At 44.0% G+C, this 19338-nt stretch overlaps 1 protein-coding gene across 1 annotated transcript in view; it reads left to right on the top strand.

Annotated features, from left to right (window-relative positions):
- Window positions 1-19338, top strand: part of SND1 (staphylococcal nuclease and tudor domain containing 1) — a 422890-nt gene that overhangs the window by 17911 nt on the left and 385641 nt on the right. The window contains exon 2 of the mRNA XM_068972577.1: window positions 14005-14154. Coding sequence (XP_068828678.1) covers window positions 14005-14154 — 150 coding nt within the window. The remainder of the gene's footprint in view (window positions 1-14004; window positions 14155-19338) is intronic.

Below are 19338 nucleotides of genomic sequence, written 5' to 3' on the forward strand. Positions count from 1 at the left end.
ATCTAAACTCAGGATCTGGTGTTTTGCAAATTAACATTTCTTTTGGTATTTCTCAAAACATCTTTCCCTGTGTTTCTAGGCTAGAGAGAGGGACCCAGGCATCGTTTTGACAGATTCTTTTTTGATAATAAAGAAGGCCAACTCCCTGGGGAAAGGGATGACCATCAAGATCACAAGATTTTAAACCAAAAATACTTTGGCCACTTGATGCGAATAGCCAGCTCATTGGAAAAGACCCCGACGCTGGGAAAGATTGAGGGCAGGAGGAGAAGGGGGCGACAGAGGGTGAGATGGTTGGATGACATCCCTTAGCGACTGAACAACAAAGCAAAAATATGTATGGTGCTCTTGCCTCTGAGAGAATGTTCATAGTTCCTCTAACTCTGAACGTTCACACATTGTATCTTAAAACTTGTGAGACGTTAAGGGGTTTTCAGCTTTTCTGAATGTAAAACCTAATTAGATCACACGTGCAGGTTTTTCAAATCCCCACTGGATAAACTTGCACTGGAAGGAAAAGGGCGTCTCCCTAAAATTCAAGATCCTTTTTGGAGGCCATAGCCTTTTTGAACTGTGTGCTCAGAGGTTGGAATTCTGTGATTGGAACATGTCTAGCATTTTATTTCATTTGGGAGAGAAACATGAAGCGATAATGAATGGATCATGGGACGATATGGTCCTTGCAACACAACAATAGTTTTGTCACTGAACTGAACTTGGGTCCGCTTTACCGCACAGCAAAGCCGGTTTGCTGACACTGCTGCTGCTGCTAAGTCGCTTCAGTCGTGTCCGACTCTGTGTGACCCCATAGACAGCAGCCCACCAGGCTCCTCCGTCCCTGGGATTCTCCAGGCGAGAATACTGGAGTGGGTTGCCATTTCCTTCTCCAATGCATGAAAGTGAAGAGTGAAAGTGAAGTCGCTCAGTCGTGTCCGACTCATAGCGACCCCGTGGATTGCAGCCTACCAGGCTCCTCCATCCATGGGATTTTCCAGGCAAGAGTACTGGAGTGGGTTGTGGTGAAGTACAGTGTTTATTTGTTGGGTGCCAAACAAGATTTCTTGTGCTCAAAACACCTGAATTCTTTGATGGCTGCCAGGAAGTGAATTTTTTTTTAATTGGAGTGTAGTTGGTTTACAACATTGTATTGGTTTCAGGTGTAGAGTGAAGTGAATCAGGTACGTTGATGGATACACATGTATCCACTCTCTAGATTCTTTTCCCATATAGGCTATTACAGAGTATTGAATAAAGTTCCCTGTTATTATACAGTAGGTCCTTAATAGTTATCTGTTTTATGTATAGTAGTGTTTATCTGAACCCACTCCAGTGTTCTTGCCTGGAGAATCCCAGGGATGGGGGAGCCTGGTGGGCTGCCGTCTGTGGGGTCGCACAGAGTCGGACACGACTGAAGCGACTTAGCAGCAGCAGCAGCAGCAGCAGCAGGTATCTGTCAGCCCCAATCCCTCCCTCATTTGGGGTGAGGGCTTCATGGCGTATGACTTTCTTCTGATTGATTGGTGGTGAGGTAACAGGGTGATGTGAGTCTTAACCATTGACCCTCTGGTGACAGTCTACAGCCTGTAGTCACCATACTTAAGCCGAGTAAGGGTCTTAGCTTCTGCAGAACTACTCAAAGGTAAGTGTTGGGCGTATCACTTTTACGTTCAGATGATCACTTTTGTGTCCTTCTTGTTCAGTCGCTCAGTTGTGTCCGACTCTGTGACTCTGTGAACTGTGGCACACCAGGCTTCCCTGTCCTTCAGAGACACAGCGCATGGTTGTATATATTATCCCTCGTGGAGGAACTAGAACTCTGTTTTATCACTGAACTGTTGCCATTACTTTTCCTACTTAACACTTTTTTTCGTTTCTGCACCCCCTCACTTCCCTAATGAGTAACTGCTGGTGCCTGCCGTTTGGAACTCCTTTGGAAGGTCTAGGAGACTGCTTTTGTGAAGGCCGTAGAGAGTCCTGCTCGGTTTCAGTTTGACTTTCATTCTCTAAGTTGTGTGTGCAGAGGGAGGGGAGCAAGAGAGATTTTCAGAACCACCAAAGAGATCTAGTTCTTGGGATTTGTTTTGTCATTGAAACTCTAAAGTGGCCAGTAGTATGTTTTCCACTTTTGAAAAAGGTGTTGCAGTTTTAATTTAACATAATCTCAAAAAAGTTGTAAGAATAGTGCAAGTGACTCTTGTGACCCTTTCACCCTGGTTGCCATATCCTCTTCTTTGTATTTATAACATACAGTCATCATTCATGGTAGTTAGGTTCTATCAGGGATTTCTGCAATGGCTGAGTGGTATAGAATCCGCCTGCAATGCAGGATCCTCAGGAGAGGGTTCAACCCCTGGGTCAGGAAGATCCTCTGGAGGAGGGCACAACAACCCACTCCAGTATTCTTGCCTGGAGAATGCACACGCGCATGTTCCATCAAGTCACAAGCACTAAATTAGTGAATTTTGGACCATTGCTTCTGTGAGAAATACTGAGTTATTTCCTATGAGCCTCTGGTCACTACATTTTCATCAAGTGATAGATACATGATCTTGTGTCTTCCCTGATAGATCAGTTGGTAAAGAATCCGCCTGCAGTGGAAGAGACCCTGGTTTGATTCCTGGATCGGGAAGATTCACTGGAGAAGGGATAAGCTATCTACTCCAGTATTCTTGGGCTTCCCTTGTGGCTCAGCTGGTAAAGAATCTGCCTGCAGTAAGGGAGACCTGGGTTCGATCCCTGGATTAGGAAGATCCCCTGGAGAAGGGAAAGGCTACCCACTCCAGGATTCCAGCCTGGAGAATTCCATGGACTGTATAGTCCATGGGGTTGCAAAGAGTTGGACACAACTGAGCGACTTTCACTTTCACTTGTATGCTTATGTTTAAAGTCCTCTTACTTAGTGCGTAGTGTTGGTTCATTAACACTGAATATATGAACAACAGCACCGTGACTTGTACCTGAACGAAAATTGTCTAATATTTTCTCTGTAAGGCACATCACAACGGCTTTCTTTGTGTCTAGAGAAACTTCAGGACTGTGATGCCTGTGAGCCATTTTAAACAGCAAGATCACCACACAAAAGCCCTGATGACTGCAGTAATTTTTCCTTGGCTTTAACAGTCTGAGGACTTGACCCTAAACATTTGGTTGGGTCAAAGACCTGTGATGCTCAGATGATCGCTCTTTTCTTCTTCCTGTCCAGTCCCTCAGTCGTGTCTGACTCTTTGTGACCCCATGGACTGCAGCACACCAGGCTTCCCTGTCCTTCACCATCTCCCGGGCTTAGGGCTTAGTTGCTTGGTCGTGTCTGACTCTTTGCGACCCCATGGACTGGATCCCGCAAAGCTCCTCTGTCCATGGAGGTACTCCAGGCAAGAATACCGGAGCTGGTTGCCATGCCCTCCTCCAGGGGATCTTCCCAATCCAGGGATCAAACCCAGGTCTCCCACAGTGCAGGTGGATTCTTCGCTGTCTGAGCCACCAGGGAGCTCACCATCTCCGAATTTTCTCAAACTCATTCCATTGAGTCCGTGATGTCATCTAACCATCTCATCCTCTGTTGCTCCCTTCTCCTCCTGGCCTCAATCTTTCCCAGCATGAAGGTCTTTTCCAATGAATCTGTTCTTTGCATCAGGTGGCCAGAGTACTGGAGCTTGGAGTCAGTTAATTTTTGGCTCTTCCTTTGCTTATTTTCACACACGATGGTTACTCTGAAAAACTTGACAGCTGGAATGGATTTTTTGGGCATGACACTTTGCCTCTGCCTGCCACATAGTTCCTGCTGAGTTCTGATTTCTGAGTGACTCTGGTTCCTCGAGCACAGTGGAGCTCAGCGTGGGTGGTGAGGACTTGGCTCTGTAGAGGATCATTGTGGGGTTTCTGGCTTCTAGGAACCTGAGCCAGTTCCTTCCTGGTGAGGCTTTCTTTGTGCAAGTTACAGGCATGGAGTTTTGCATATATCACCACTTTTTTGATGCATAATTCTCATAGCAAATGTTTAGTATTTGTGGTTTATTAGAAAGTACACTGGGAGAAGTTGTGTTCTAGTCCTGATGTACCACAGTTTTTTCATCTGTAAAATGAGTGCCTGTCATGCAGAGCATTGTAAAGGTGTAGAGGGGTGGACAGTAGAGAGGGAAGGGGAGAGACCACTGTGCCCTTATTTCTTGAGTATCTGCTAGGTGTCAGCTACTGTGAGGCATCTCAATAACCACAACCTGCAGAGGAGGTGGTGGCATTGTCCTCACATACAGATGAGGGGATATCACAGTGTTTTACTTAAGACTGTCTGGTTTCACAGTCATGGTCATCTGAGGCTGTGATTGTCAAGACAGCTTTGTCACGTTTGAAGCTCACTGGTGGATCAGTGGTAAAAAAACAAACAAACAAACAAAAAAACCCATCTGCCAATACAGGAGACACACATTTGATCCCTGGGTCAAGAAGATCCCCTGGGAGAAGGAAATGGCAGCCCACTCCAGTATCCTTGCCTGGGAAATCCCATGGACAGAGGAGCCTGGCAGACTACGGTCCATGGGGTCTGAGAGTCGGACATGACTTAGTAACTAAACAACAGTAATAGACTTAAGGTGTGATATTTATTTATGATAATCTCTGAGGACAGAGGTTCAGAAATCACTTTCCTAGAGAGTGGGAATCTTAGGTGATAAAGGAGGGGAGTGAGATCATGGGTCATTTCTCTAATTCCTTCTGGTTGAATTCAGTGCTGGGAGAATTTCCATGAATTTAGTGTTTACTTAAATCCCAGGAGGAAATGGTTCTTTTTCTATGGTACATTTATTTTTTTCCAATCTTTACTTCAGACCACACTTTGAGCCATTTCATTTCTTTCTTTTTCTAAAAAATTCTGTCCATGCCAAGCAGCTTGCAGGATCTCAGCTCCCCCTCAGGAATTGAACCTGAGCCGCCTCAGTGAAACTACTGAGTTCTAACCACGAGATCACCAGGAAACTCCTGAACCATTTCTTATCACAATAATATTGACTATTATTTATTGGGTCTTTTGGCCAACTTCTGTGCCAAGGGCTTTATTCCCTTAAGTTTCTTGACACCTCTCATGGATGTTCTGATATACTTATCAATGAGGAAATTGAGGCTAATAGAGCCAGTGAACTTTCAAAAATCACCACTGACATGGATTTGATACTGAAACTGAATTCTTTTGCTGCTTACCACTGCCCCTTCTCTGATTATAAGGATGAGCAGTCTGTGTAACTTGAAGTGGTCGTCCAGAATTTATTTTTGCTGAGCACATACCGTTTAGACTACCATAAAACTAGTTTTCATCTCACTCCCTGTCATAATGTTTTATATCAGAGGCTGGCAGGCTGACTCTGTGAAGGGCCAGGTAGTAAATACTTTAGCCTTTGCAGGCCATACGGACTCTGTAGCAACTACTCAGCTTTGGCGTTTCAGTGTGAAAGCAAGCAGATAGACAATTACATAAATGAATGAACGTGGCCATGTTCCAATAAAACTTTATTTATGGATGCTGAAATTTGAATTTCATACTCTTTTCATGTGTTACATAATATCTTTTTGATTCTTTTTTTTTTTTTAAAGCCACTTAAAAATGTAAAAACCATTTTTAGCTCGTGGGTTGTACAGGAACAGGTGGTAGGGCGGAATTGGCCAGTGGGCTGTAGTTTGCCGAGCCTGCTTTTTCTCATTCTGAAGTTTGCTTCCTTTGTGTCTCTTTTTGGGTATTTTGTAAAATTGGGACTGTAAGCCTGCTTTCCCTGCATATGGCAATGTTTAATAAGTGTTGGTTTGGTTTGGGGCAGCCAGCTCATGGAAGCTTTGCTGGCTTAGTGACAGTTTCTGACACCTGCTCGGCTGGCACACAGAAATGGAGATTTTTAACTGAGGAAAAGATTTAATCAGTAGGTCATCTCACCTACCGTTTTAACAGATAGCAGCTCCTCAGATGCTTGTTTCTACATGTACATAGTGGAACATCAGAACTGGACACTTCAGGTCTAGTCCTTGCCCTGCCATTCATTTCATTTTAAGCAAAAGTCACCTTTACCTGTTTCACATGCAGATTTTTCGTCTGTACAATAAAAGGGCCTTGTTGAGATGCTCTTGCTTAGCTGCTCTCTTGTTAGAGTCCCCTTTGAGATTTGAACTCGTTTCTTTCCAAACTGAGGTCCAGTTCTTGGTATAACCGGCCCTGGAGCAGCCGTTTATGATCATCTCTCCTGAATGAGTTAGTGCACCCAGCGCAAGTGAAATGTGCTGCCACAAGGCCATGGGTTTCCAGGTCATTGTGCCGGGCCCCTCTCATTTAGGTTTGCCTCTGACTCTTGCCAGAAAAAAGAAAGAAGCTGGCCATGTTGGCATGTATGCTGGGAAAGACCTCCCAGGTCACAGGGCTTACAGTCTTCTGGGATTGCTTGCTCCTTGTCCAAATGACTTTTTAATTTTCAAGAAAGAGAGGCAGTAGCTCTGGTTGCCAGGAAGCTTTTTCCTGATACACTTGCTGAGATTTTTCTCTAAGTTAGTTTTTTTTTTTTTTAAGTTCTACACTTGCCTTAATTCCATTTCTTTAGATGTTTTTTGCTGCATTAACGTACGCCACAATCCTTCCCCGTGCCCTGAAGGCGTTTGTAGGTGGAGAGGGCACCTTGTCTGGAGAAGAGTCACTGGCCTGCTCCTTGTCCTCTGAGCAGCCACTGGGTGGTGGACTTGGCAAGCTTCCAGGTGGCTCTATGGCCTGTTTAGTTCAGTGACCTTCTTGGTTCTTCTTTCTGTGCCACAGAGGGAAGGAGTTCATTCTACTTGTCTCAAAAGAAAAAACTTGTATTGTTTTTGGTCATCTTTCTCCTTTTTTGGGTTTTGTAGATTTCACTGAAGTTCGGCTTCTTTCCTGTGACTTCTACCTTGTTATTTCTCGAGGATTTGAAAGTTTACAGTAGCCCTTCATTCTGTTGTGAGTCACCACGCCTGACTTCTCGGTCTGAGTCAGCTGCCTGTTGGTGGTGTTCAGCTAAGGGTCTAATCTTCCTGCAAGATATGGAAATACCCCTTTGGTGAAAGAGACATTTTATGTCATATTAATGCACATCCATATTGGACCTTAGCAGTTATTTTAATTGAAATAAATATGAAAGTGAAAGTCACTCAGTTGTCTCTGACTCTTTGTGACCCCGTGGACTATACAGTCCATGGAATTCTCCAGGCCAGAACACTGGAGTGGGTAAACGTTCCCTTCTCCAGGGAATCTTCCCAACCCAGGGATTGAACCCAGGGCTCCCACATTGCAGGTGGATTCTTTACTAGCTGAGCTACAGGGAAGCCCAAGAATATTGGAGTGGGCAGCCTATCCCTTCTCCAGGGGATCTTCCTGACCCAGAAATTGAACAGGGGTCTCCTACATTGCAGGAGGATTCTTTACCAGCTGAGCTACCAGGGAAACCCAAATAAATGTATGTACCATAAAATTATTCACAAGACTGTTACAACTGTCTAATTCTAGAACATTTTTCATTGGTACTCAGAGGGAAACGAAACCCTGGACTCACTAGCAGTCACTCCCTTTCTCTTCCTCCAGCCCTTGAGAACCATTCATCCTCTTCCATCTCTATGGATTTGCCTATTCTGGACATTTCATATGAATAGAATTATTCAATATGTGGCTTTTTTGTCTTGACTTCTTTCACTTAGCATGTTTTCAAAATTTATCCATGCTGTAGCATCAATCAGTACCTTATTTCTTTTTTATTTCTGAATAATATCCATTTCATGGATATACCACATTTTGCTTATTCATTCTTCACTTGATGGACATTTGGATTGTTTTTGCTCCTTTTGGCTCTTATGAATAATGTTGCCATGAACCATTGTGTCCAAGATATTGTGTGGATGTATGTTTTATTTTTCTTGGGCATGTACCTAGCAGTGGAATTGCTGGGTCATAGGATAATTCTTTGTTTGACTTTTGAGGGACTGCCAGAGTGTTTTCCAAAGTGACTGCATCACCAACAGTGTATCAGGGTTCTAATTTTCCACATTCTTGTCACCACTTGCTTTTGTCTGTCTTATTGATTATTGCCACCCTAGTGACTGTGAAGTGATGATACGTCATTGTGGTTTTGATTTACATTTCCCTTACGACTAATAATGTTGAGTATCTTTTCATATGCTTACTGGCCATTTGTGTATCTTCTTTGGATAGATATCCGTTCAAATTCTTGCCCATTTTCAATTGTTGAATTACAGTATTTCCTCATTCCAGATACTAGACCCTTATCAGATATGTTTTGTGAATATTGTCTTTTCACTTTCTTGGTAGTATCCAGTGAAGCATAATGTTTTTGATTGGTTGTGCTTTCTAAGATGGTGTCATTGCCTAATCCATTGCATTATCCACCATTACGATGTTTTCTTCTAAGAGCTTCTCGTTATATTCAGGTCTTTGATCCTTTGAGTTAACTTTTGTATATGGTGTGAAGTGGAGATCCAGCTTCATTCTTTTGCATTTGGATATCCAGTTTTCCCAGGGCTTCTTTGTTGGCTCAGTGGTAAAAAATCCACCTGCAATGCAGGAGACTCGGGTTCTACCCCTTGGTCGGGAAGACCCCCTGGAGGAGGGCATGGCAGCCCACTCTAGTATTCTTGCCTGGGAAATCCCATGGACAGAGGAGCTTAGTGGGCTATAGCCCTTGGAGTCACAAAAGAGTTGGACTAAACAACAGCAGTCCAATTTTACTGGTACAACTTTTGTTGAAAGGTTCTTTCCCAGTTATCTGCGCACCCTTTTTGAAAATCAGTTGACCGTACATTTTTGAGTTTATTTGGGGCTTCCTTTTTGTAACATTTTGGTATTCATCAGGTGACTGAGGTGACTGTCCTTACCCCCCGCCCTCCCCCCCTCCCCGCACCTTTTTTTTGTTTTTAGATTAATTTATTTATTTTTTACTGTGCTGGGTCCTCGTGCCTGCGTGTAGGCTTTCTCTAGTTGCGGAGGGGGGCTTCTCATTGAGGAGGCTTTTCTCGTTGCGATTCACAGGCTCTAGCGTGCGTGGGCTCAGTAGTGGTGGTGCTTAGTTACTTCATAATGTGTGGGAATCTTCCTGGACCAGGGTATTAAACCCGTGTCCCCTGCATTGCAAGGTGGATTCTTAACCGCTGGACCACCAGGGAAGTCCTATCCTTATTTATACTGGATCTTCATATTGGCAGATATAACTAAGATACTCTTGTTATATCTAAACAGGCAGATAAACGTGTTAAGCTAGTCCTCTTTGTAGAGCTAACGAGATACTCTCACCTAGTAAGATATGATTTTTAAGGGAAGATTTTTGCTCTTGGTGCTGTGAAAAAAAAATTCTGGTTTTATTGACGTATTTATGATTTTCTATGGGGCTTACCTGGTAGCTCAGCTGGTAAAGAATCTGCTTGCAGTGCAGGAGACTTGGGTTCGATCCCTGGGTTGGGCAGATCCCCTGAAAGAGGGAATGGCAACCCACTCCAGTATTCTTGCCTGGAGAAGCCCCGTGGAGAGTGCGTCCATGGGGTCGCAAAGAGTCGGACATGCCTGAGCAGCTAAGAACGTCGTGTGGTTTTCTGTACCATCACTTTTTTTGCCCTAAGTGTAGTGTGGCTAGGTGTTTGTATAAGAGATTTTCTGTCTTCTGGTGTTTGTGGTCTGGGAGTTTAAGTGTTAAACCAAGTCATTTGTCAGTATCTAGTGATGATTTAAGGTGGGGTTGCTGTTGCTGAGCAGTACTTCAGTTGCGGCCTATAAAGTATGTCACTGTTAGGTAACTCTCCTAGTAAACTCTTAGTGGGTTTGATCAGTTTGAGTCCCCGTTTTCCTTCTCAGCTGACTTGTTTCAGTCTTTGTCAGCCTCGGACTTGTGCCCTGAAGCCAGGTCCTCTGAATCACACCACGTTTCCCTGTAACCTTTATTGGCAGAGCTGAGAACTGTCTAATTCATGACCTCAATCAAACTGACTCGTTGTGACAGCTGTTTTCACAAACCTCCTGGTGTATCAGGTAGGGCTAAGATCAGATCGTTTCTCTAGAATATGTCATTTTATTAATATAATTGGATAAAGCAGTTACCATATGAATTGCTTTTTATGCCCTATAAATTAGCAATTAAGGATAATTACCACATCCATGAAAGTTTGCAACATGAATCAGTACAGCTTTGGCAGAACAATTACCCCTGACAGTTTCCTCTCAATCTTAACATTATTCTTCTGAAATTAAAATTCTGAATAACAGACAGTATTTTACTTGTTTATTGTTTATCTGACTCCCCGCACTAGAATGTCTTCTCTCCAGGAGCAGACATTTTTGTCTGTTTTGGTTCACTCGAGGCATGTTACTTGCCTGGAACAATGCCTGCCTTATAGAAAGTACTCAGTAAATTTGTGTTGAACAAATAAATGGATTAATCAGTGGATAAAATTGTAAGTAATCAACTTAGATGTCAGATCTAGTGACTGATAGAAGAAAAATGACTTATTTTCATGCCATATGAGATTCATGTTAAGTTTGATATATAGACCATTGGTCTTTTTCATATTTCACTTAAAAACATTTAAAATATTTTATCCCCAGAAGACCTTTCCCTTGGCTTTGTTCATTCGGGAAACTTAGGCAAGAGAAGACCATTAAATATTTTTATTGAGGAAGAACTTGAATAAAGACTTTGACAAGTGAGACAGGTGGAGGGAATTGAAAAGTACTTGTAAGATGATGAAATGGAGAGAGAAAAAAAAACGGAGATGAAATGTGTTTTGACCTATTTCAGTCTGCACAAATAATAGGAAGGAAACGAATTCTTTCCATGCAGACAGGTCTCTTCCTTCCATGATGGTCTGTAGACAGTCTTTTCCTATCTCATCATTTGGCGTGGCCAAATGAATGACAGGGAGAGAGTTTCAGAGGAAAGATGCAGCCATGTTAGTCCTCTCCTCCTGGGGGAACAGGAACAGCGGTGCCTGCCACAGTGAATATCTGTCCTTGGAAGGTTGACTTGGTGGTTGTCGCTTACATTTGTACCTTCAGTAGTATTGGGTTGGCCAAAAAGTTCATTTGGATTTTCCCATAAAAGCTTATGGAAAAATCTGACGAACTTTTTGCCCAACCCAATAGGTGTTGCACAGCCTATAAAGTCATCTCTCTCTAAGATTAATTCAAATGTGGACTGTTGCCTGAATGGCCTATTTGGTGCAAAAAAAACAAGGAGGCTCTGGCAGCAGTCTTCAGAATAGCTTTCAAGGTGAAAGGAGGGAGTGTACAAAGATTTTTCAAAATTCCTTCATATAAATTATTTACTAAAGCCTTTATGGGGCTGGGATAATAGTTATAGACCCATTGTCCCCCAAGGGTCTCGTTTACTAGACTGAGGGCATTAGAGGCAACACCTTGTTGGTATTTAAGAGGAATAAGATGGTACCTATCAGCCATTGTGTTCTTGAGCTTTTCAGCAGGATTTGTCAGGCTTGAGAAATAAAGATTGTTTCTTAGCTGGGGTCAGTGCTCGTTGCCCAGCCATGGCAAGCATCTAGCTGGGCTTTCCAAGACGTACTAGGTCTTCTGGGAGAGCTTCATGAGTTTTTGTGAAAGCTTGACAAGAATCGAGGAATAGGCCTTTGAGACAGGAACTCTGCTTTGTATGCTGTGTGAGCCTCAGTTCTGTTGGAGACTGTATGTGGATGATTTCAAGGCAGGTATTCAACAGTGTGCTTGCTGTTCATCTGCCACTTGGTGAAGAATTGACTAAATGAGTCACTTCCAAGTTCTTTTCTTCTTTGGCCCTTCTCAGTTTAGGAACATCAGCCATCCTGTGCTGTAGTATATCTGTTCTTTGGCTTTACTTTTTTGAGGGCTTGTCTTTTTAAAGTGTCAGATCCCTGGGATGATGCCCAGGGCATGGGTTCTCAAGAAAGGCTGTTTGGTTGGAGGCTGTAAGGTTTTGATTGCTGGTAACACTTGATCACAGAGGATAAAATGAAAAAATGACTTATAATTAGATAAGGAAGGCAGTCTTTTATTATGTGTTTGATGGTGTAGCCAGGGAGGTGTAGACTATCGTTAGACCAAGGTCTATGTGCTTAAGTTATCAGGAATAATGAGATGTTACTATTTTTTTTTATTAGAATGTGTGTATTTTTCCGACAGAGTTTCTGTAGGAGAGTAGGATAGATTCATACAGTGGAATACTGTACAGCCACAAAAGTGAATAGTGTTTTGGCATGAATGGGTTTTACCAAAAAAGGGCAAAAGAAGCAAGTCAGTGATGGGTATACATGCTGTCGACTCAGTGTATATAGAGATTAGAGATAGGAGATGAGGAAGCACCATATTGCATGGAAATATACATGAAGGGTAACGCTATAGAAAAGCAAGGGAGAGGTTATCACGGTGGTTTGAAAAGAGGTGGTGGTCAGCAAAACGGGCTGCGAGTTAGGAGGGACGTGGCATCCAGGGTCCTGCCAGTGTTCTGGTTCTTCTTTTATAAATTTAGCTGCACTGGGTCCCCCTTGCAGCCAAGGGGTCTTCACTAGTTATGGCACTTGAGCTTAGCTGCCCCACAGCATGTGGGATCTTAAGTCAGAGATCAAGCCCACGTTCCCTGCATTGGAGGGTGGATTCTTCACCACTGGACCGCCAGGGAGTCCTCAGCGTTCTAGTTCTTAACTTGGGTGATGGTTACTTAGTTGTTTCTTATTCTTTAAGATATAATGGGTTGGCCAAAATATTCGTTCAGGTATTTCCATAAAACCTTATGGAAAAACTCGAATGAAATTTTTGGCCAACCGAATGCATATATGTTTAATGCAGTTCTTTATTGTATTACTTGCCCACAATTTAGAGCATGAGTTAAGGTGGAGAGGCGAGGGAGACAAGTCAGCTAAGCAAATGACTATTGAAGTGGCTTCCCTTCCTATTCTTTTTTTCCTCTGAGTCAGCTTCTTTTCCAGGGACTTTTTCCTTTACAGAAAACTCCATGGTCTAGTCTGCCGTGAAGTTCTACACTGGCAGGGCTCTCCAACCTTCTAACTATTTGTTCAGCAGCTATTTGTTTTGAAACATGGGATTAAGCCTTTCAGCTCAAGCGAAGGTGCTACTCAAGCCTCCCTGGTGATGAAATTGTGTAAAGAATTTGAATAGCTTGGGCGATGTTTGTCATTTTTGCTGTGTGTCTTTTCTTCTCTTCTGCCACGTGAAACCCTTTCTCCCTCCTCCCTGCAAATATTTGAAGTGAGCTTTAGAGCTCTTTCCATACTTGCAAGTGGGTGGTATGCTAGACATCCTTCTTCAGAGAGAGGGAAGGAACTATTGGGCTTGGGAGCCTGAAGGTCCTTCGGTTGCCCTGTTTTTATCACGGAGGTCATGAGTTTTGTAGAGGCTCTCCTTTAGCCTAGACTGTTTTAGCCTAGACTCTGAGCACTGTGTTTTTCTTTTAGCCTCGACTCTGAGCACTGTCTGCAGAGGAAGTATTAAGTCCTGGACTCTGGCCACATTACTTGCACATTAGCCCTGGGCACCCTCGGGTCCTTCCGACTGGTGTGGGTGGCGTGTCAAGGCTTCTTCCTTCAACATCCACTTTTCTCTGGCTTTCTTCTGTTGTTTGCTTTTGCCATCGTAGAACAGCTTGTGTGGATGGAGACATTAGCTTCTTAATAATTGAAAAGAACACAGGTGGTGGTCAGCTTGCCGGGATGAAATTACAAAGGCTCTCTCCATGACTCACATGCCTCTTCACTCTCCAATCTTTTCTGACTTTTCTATCATCTTGTTTACTTCTCATTTTTATTTCTGGGTCAGTCCCTTTAGAATCGAGCCCCAGGTTTTATGTAGGTATTTCTCTTAAAAAATTGAAAGTAATCTTGTTCATTCAGTCGTTCAGTAAATGTTTGTGTGCCGTGTACTTTTAGATGTTGGGGATACGGTAGAGGACCATCTCTGTTATGGCAACGTTACCTTTCGATGGCTAAATTTTTGCTTCTTCCCCGACCTAGGTGCTCTCAGGGTGCGCCATCATTGTCCGTGGGCAGCCTCGTGGGGGGCCTCCGCCTGAGAGGCAGATCAACCTGAGCAACATTCGTGCTGGAAACCTTGCCCGCAGGGCAGCTGCCACACAACCCGATGCAAAAGACACCCCGGATGAGGTAGGTGCTTTTCCTTGTGAGCCTGGGGACCGTGGTGGTAGTTCAGGGTCTCCTGGATTATCAAGGATAGTCTCCTCCTTGACTGCACATTTGGTGTACTTTCTTTTATGTATATTTTGAGTATTTTTATGTCACAGGACTAGTGATAGACGCACAGTGGCGTGCCTCGATTTATGCATTCACTGCCTTTAATCCCAGTAACTCCTTTCTCTTTCCCTCGTATACTTTCCTGTAAGTTTAGAGCCTTTCCAGGTTTATTAGCCTTTTCAGGTTTACCCTCTTTCTCTTTGAACAGGTTAGAATATTTCCTAGATAGTCTCAGCTGTTTGAGGTTGGTATTGGTTATGGCCGAGCCCCTTCATTTATGTTTAAATCCTTCACCTTCAAAATTCAGAGGGATACACAGCAAAAAATCTAGTTCATCTCCTTGGACACTACAGGTGTTACTATAGTCTTGAGTCTCCAGAGACATTTATCATCCGTATAAGCAGACATTTAACAAAAAACATGTAGGTTTTTCATCTATAATAAAAAGCATTTTGTTGGACTTAAGAAGATGGTGAAACAGTATTCAGGAAATAGAGAAAAATCATCCCCAATTCTGTCATCAACAGTTAGATTTTTAATAGACAAAGATCAGTTATTTTCCATTGGTCTTTTCTCAGTAAGCACAAGTATTGGGAATAACCGTACTGTAAACCTCAGTTGATCAGTAAGGATTAAACAAGATGGTGAGGAATGCTTCGCACAGGCCTGTCAGCTACTCAGCGGATGTTAGCTGTGGTCATCTGTGTGTGCTCAGCCACTCAGTCGTGTCTGACTCTGCGATCCTGTGGACCGTATCCCACCAGGCTCCTTTGTCCATGGGATCTTCTAGACAATAATACTGGAGGGAGTTGCCATTTCTTCCTCCAAGGGATCCTCCTGATCCAGGGATCGAACCTGGGCCTCCTGCATTGCAGGCAGATTCTTTATGGCTGAGCCACTGGGGAGGTATGTGGTCATCACTGGTGCTGTTTAACTTCTGCAGCTACAAACACTTCTCGTACGGTTAGCCCAAGTACTGAAGAGTAAATCTCTCTCAGCACTTTTCACATTTTGGCTGCTAAGTGCTTTTCTTGACCAATGTTTTGAATAGTTCTTTCCTTTCAGTTTTGTGTTGTGTAACAGCTTGTCTGCTTTGCACAGAAGCGTGTTGAGCCTTTTTGGCTAAAGCCAATCAAGCTTATTTTCCCAGAAGGAAGAAGCAGGGTCGCCTCTAGGAAAGAAGGATTGGGTTTTCATTTCCTCCTGTGTGGGTGAGGATTGAGGCCAGTTGGAGCTGATCCTAAAATGTCTTAGCTGTAGTCTGTGCAACGGTACAATAAAATCTTACCAGAACTATACCAGCTGAAGGAACACCATGTCATCTGACCCCCACTCTCATTAGTTTCTCATATTTCTATAGTCGAGTTAGTGGGTTTTTGTCTCTTCCAGAGCAGCTCAGTTTCTCCTAGCAACTCTTCAGAGGTCCCTGTGACATGAAGTGTTAGGAACCTGCAAAGTTCACCCTTTGTCAGCCACAGCCGCTATTTCTCTAATAGTCTGGTCTCTCCCTGCATTGCTGTGATGTGGTTTCCCCCTACCATGTCCTTGAAGTTTCTCTGGCTCAAGTAAGGAGTGATGCCAACTAGTAACCCAGTTCTGAAAACACCCCCAGCTTTTATCGAGGACTAGACATTCTGCCTTCTTAAAAATTTCTCATCTCCATTCTTGAAGCTTCATCGTCGTTGTTCTTTGTTCAACGCTGAACATGTACTTGGAATATTGAGAGAACAGTCTGTCTGCCTTCATTTTCCTGTCCTCTAATCATTCCTCTGATACTATCAGATCTTTTTGAAACATAATTTCATTTTTTCCCTGACTCAGTGTTCAGTTCAGTCGCTCAGTCGTGTCCGACTGTTTGCCACCCCATGAATCGCAGCACGCCAGGCCTCCCTGTCCATCACCAACTCCCGGAGTTCACTCAAACTCACGTCCATCAAGTCAGTGATGCCATCCAGCCATCTCATCCTCCGTCATCCCTTTCTCCTGCCCCCAATCCCTCCCAGCATCAGAGTCTTTTCCAATGAGTGAACTCTTCGCATGAGGTGGCCAAAGTACTGGAGTTTCAGCTTCACCATCATTCCCTCCAAAGAAATCCCAGGGCTGATCTCCTTCAGAATGGACTGGTTGGATCTCCTTGCAGTCCAAGAGACTCTCAAGAGTCTTCTCCAACACCACAGTTCAAAAGCATCAATTCTTCGGCCCTCAGCTTTCTTCACAGTCCAACTCTCACATCCATACGTGACCACTGGAAAAACCATAGCCTTGACTAGATGGACCTTAGTCGGCAAAGTAATGTCTCTGCTTTTCAATATTCTGTCTAGGTTGGTCATAATTTTTCTTCCAAGGAGTAAGCATCTTTTAATTTCATGGCTGCAGTCACCGTCTGCAGTGATTTTGGAGCCCCCCAAAATAAAGTCTGACACTGTTTCCCCATCTATTTCCCATGAAGTGATGGGACCAGATGCCATGATCTTCGTTTTCTGAACGTTGAGCTTTAAGCCAACTTTTTCGCTCTCTTCTTTCACTTTCATCAAGAGGCTTTTTAGTTCCTCTTCACTTTCTGCCATAACAGTGGTGTCATCTGCATATCTGAGGTTATTGATATTTCTCCCGGCAATCTTGATTCCAGCTTGTGCTTCTTCCAGTCCAGTGTTTCTCATGATGTACTCTGCATAGAAGTTAAATAAGCAGGGTGACAATATACAGCCTTGATGTACTCCTTTTCCTATTTGGAACCGGTCTGTTGTTCCATGTCCAGTTCTAACTGTTGCTTCCTGACCTGCATACTGGTCTCTCAAGAGGCAGGTCAGGTGGTCTGGTATTCCCATCTCTTTCAGAATTTTCCACAGTTTATTGTGATCCACACAGTCAAAGGCTTTGGCATAGTCAATAAAGCAGAAATAGATGTTTTTCTGGAACTCATTGTTACTCCCAGGTATTTCAGCGATTCCACATCCTTGCTTGGGCAGATGTAAATGCCTCAGCCTGGGATACAATCTCTTCTGTAATTTGGCTTCTAGTCTTCTCTCACTGAACCCTATCTGGGATGTGAAGTCCCAACCCCGAGGAAGTATTCAGGTCTCCTAAGAGGCCCCCCAAGTCCTGCCGGCTCCTGGCATGGCCCAGGCTACCCCCTGCATTGGGAGCTCTTTCTCTGTCTTGTGCCCTGGTGCTCACCTATCATCTGTTAGGGTCCAGCTCCCTGAGAAGTCCCTCCTGACATCTCCTTTCATTGTCCCCTCCTGGTGCTGTCATCCTGCTCAGTGCTTCTGTGTCTCTTCACGAGATTGTCAGCTCCTCGAGGGGAGGGACCTTCTCTTATATCAGTGTTTTTCTGCCTAGTCAGTGCCTGGCGTGAAGCAGGTATCCAGTGAGGAACAGTGAATTTTAGGTATCCAGGTATCCAGTGAATTTCAGTGGATAACAAGGAGGAAGAACCCAAGCATCTCCTTTTGAGGATCAGCAGATGGTGGAGTGTGGCAGGGCTTTCTCTAGGGCTTTCCATTGTTTTGGAGCAGGTCTAGTTCTTTTTCACATTCAGACAAGAGTCAAGAACGTTTTGCCCCTTTGCTCCCCTTTGTGTCACTGTCCCAAATATGGTACACTTGATTATTCTCTGCCTTCCTTCACGTCTGCTTCAAAGAAACTTAGCTCTCTCCTGAGTGTGGTGGCAATAAAAGCAGCCTGCTATGTGTCCCCAGCCATCACTGCCAGCTCCAGGCTAATCCCTGGCGTTGCCTGGCTACTCCTGGCAGCCTGGACACTGCATTTACAGCCACTGTGGGAATTATATATTTATTTCCCACAGGTTTATTGCACTCTCATTATGTGTGAAGCTGTACATTGGTTTCATGTGAAATACAGAAATGAATGTCACAGTCATTGTGCATTCAGTCGAGACTTTGAAAGTTGGGACGGTGAGGTGGCTGGGCCAGAGAGGGATTAATTACATACACAGGTGGTATAGTGGGATGATGGACTAGCTAGCTTTGAGGTCTTACGTTGTTGTGGGATTTAATGTTGTTTCAGTAGTTTAGGAGTCTACCTGGTGCAAAGAAAAAATGGGAATTAAAATTCCATTCATCACGATAGACACCAGAACTTTGTGTGGGTCTGGGAGAGCAAACTGCTAGACCACCTGCTATTGGGCATTCTGAAGGGAAAGGCAGTTTTGAGAATCAGCCACTTAGCAGCCATTGCTTTGTAGATGGAGCTCTGGGACATCCCTCAACTAGATTACAGTGGTTCTCCTCATGGGGCCATTGTGGACTGTGTGGATGAATGTGTGCATGCTCAGTACTGTCCAACTCTTTGCGACCCCATGGACTGAAGCCTGCCAGGCTCTTCTGTCCATGGGATTCTCCAGGCAGGAGTACTGGAGTGGGTTGCTGTTTCCTACTCCAGGGGAATCTTCCTGAGTCAGGGATCAAACCTGCGTCTCCTGCACTGGCAGGCGGATTCTTTACCACTGAGCCACCTGGGAACTGGTGGATGAATGCTCCGAGTCAGCTTCCCTGTATGTAGGGTGGCTTTGGGAGGCACTGTTGCGATAGCCTTCTCCATGGGGTAGCCTTCTGCTGACTGTCCTCTGTGTGGACAGGACTGTCTTCTGGAGTGCTCTGTTGCATTAGGAGCAGTGATGTGGTCAGTTGCTTCCCTGAATATCCCAGTTGCCTCTCTGCCTGGCCTGTACCTTGTCCAGTTATTGAATTCGCCCAACCCTGGATGGAATACAGCTTGCAAAGGCTGGAAGATTAAAGAAGCTAGATCATTTTCCTTCCAGGATAAGTTGTATGTCCTTCTCAGGACCTCTGGTGTGGCTTTCTCTTACTGCCCAGTGACTGACCAGCTGTAAAACAAGCCCTGAGAGAAGGGTGCTTCTTCTGCAAGCCTTAAAAGCTTTTAGTAATTCTGCCTCGTTGGTAGAAATTGGAGGTTCCTCCATAGGGGTTAGCTATTTCTTTGTGAATTGACCCTTGATAAATGAGTTTTTACCGAAGTCTTGGCCTCCTTTAGGGGCACTTTGTTTTGTCAGAGCTTTTCATTTGGGGAAGCAGTGTATTACTGAACTTTGGGTATTAGTGTAATACTCAAAAC

This window comes from Capricornis sumatraensis, chromosome 5 (assembly GCF_032405125.1).
Source record: "Capricornis sumatraensis isolate serow.1 chromosome 5, serow.2, whole genome shotgun sequence".
Lineage (NCBI taxonomy): Eukaryota > Metazoa > Chordata > Mammalia > Artiodactyla > Bovidae > Capricornis > Capricornis sumatraensis.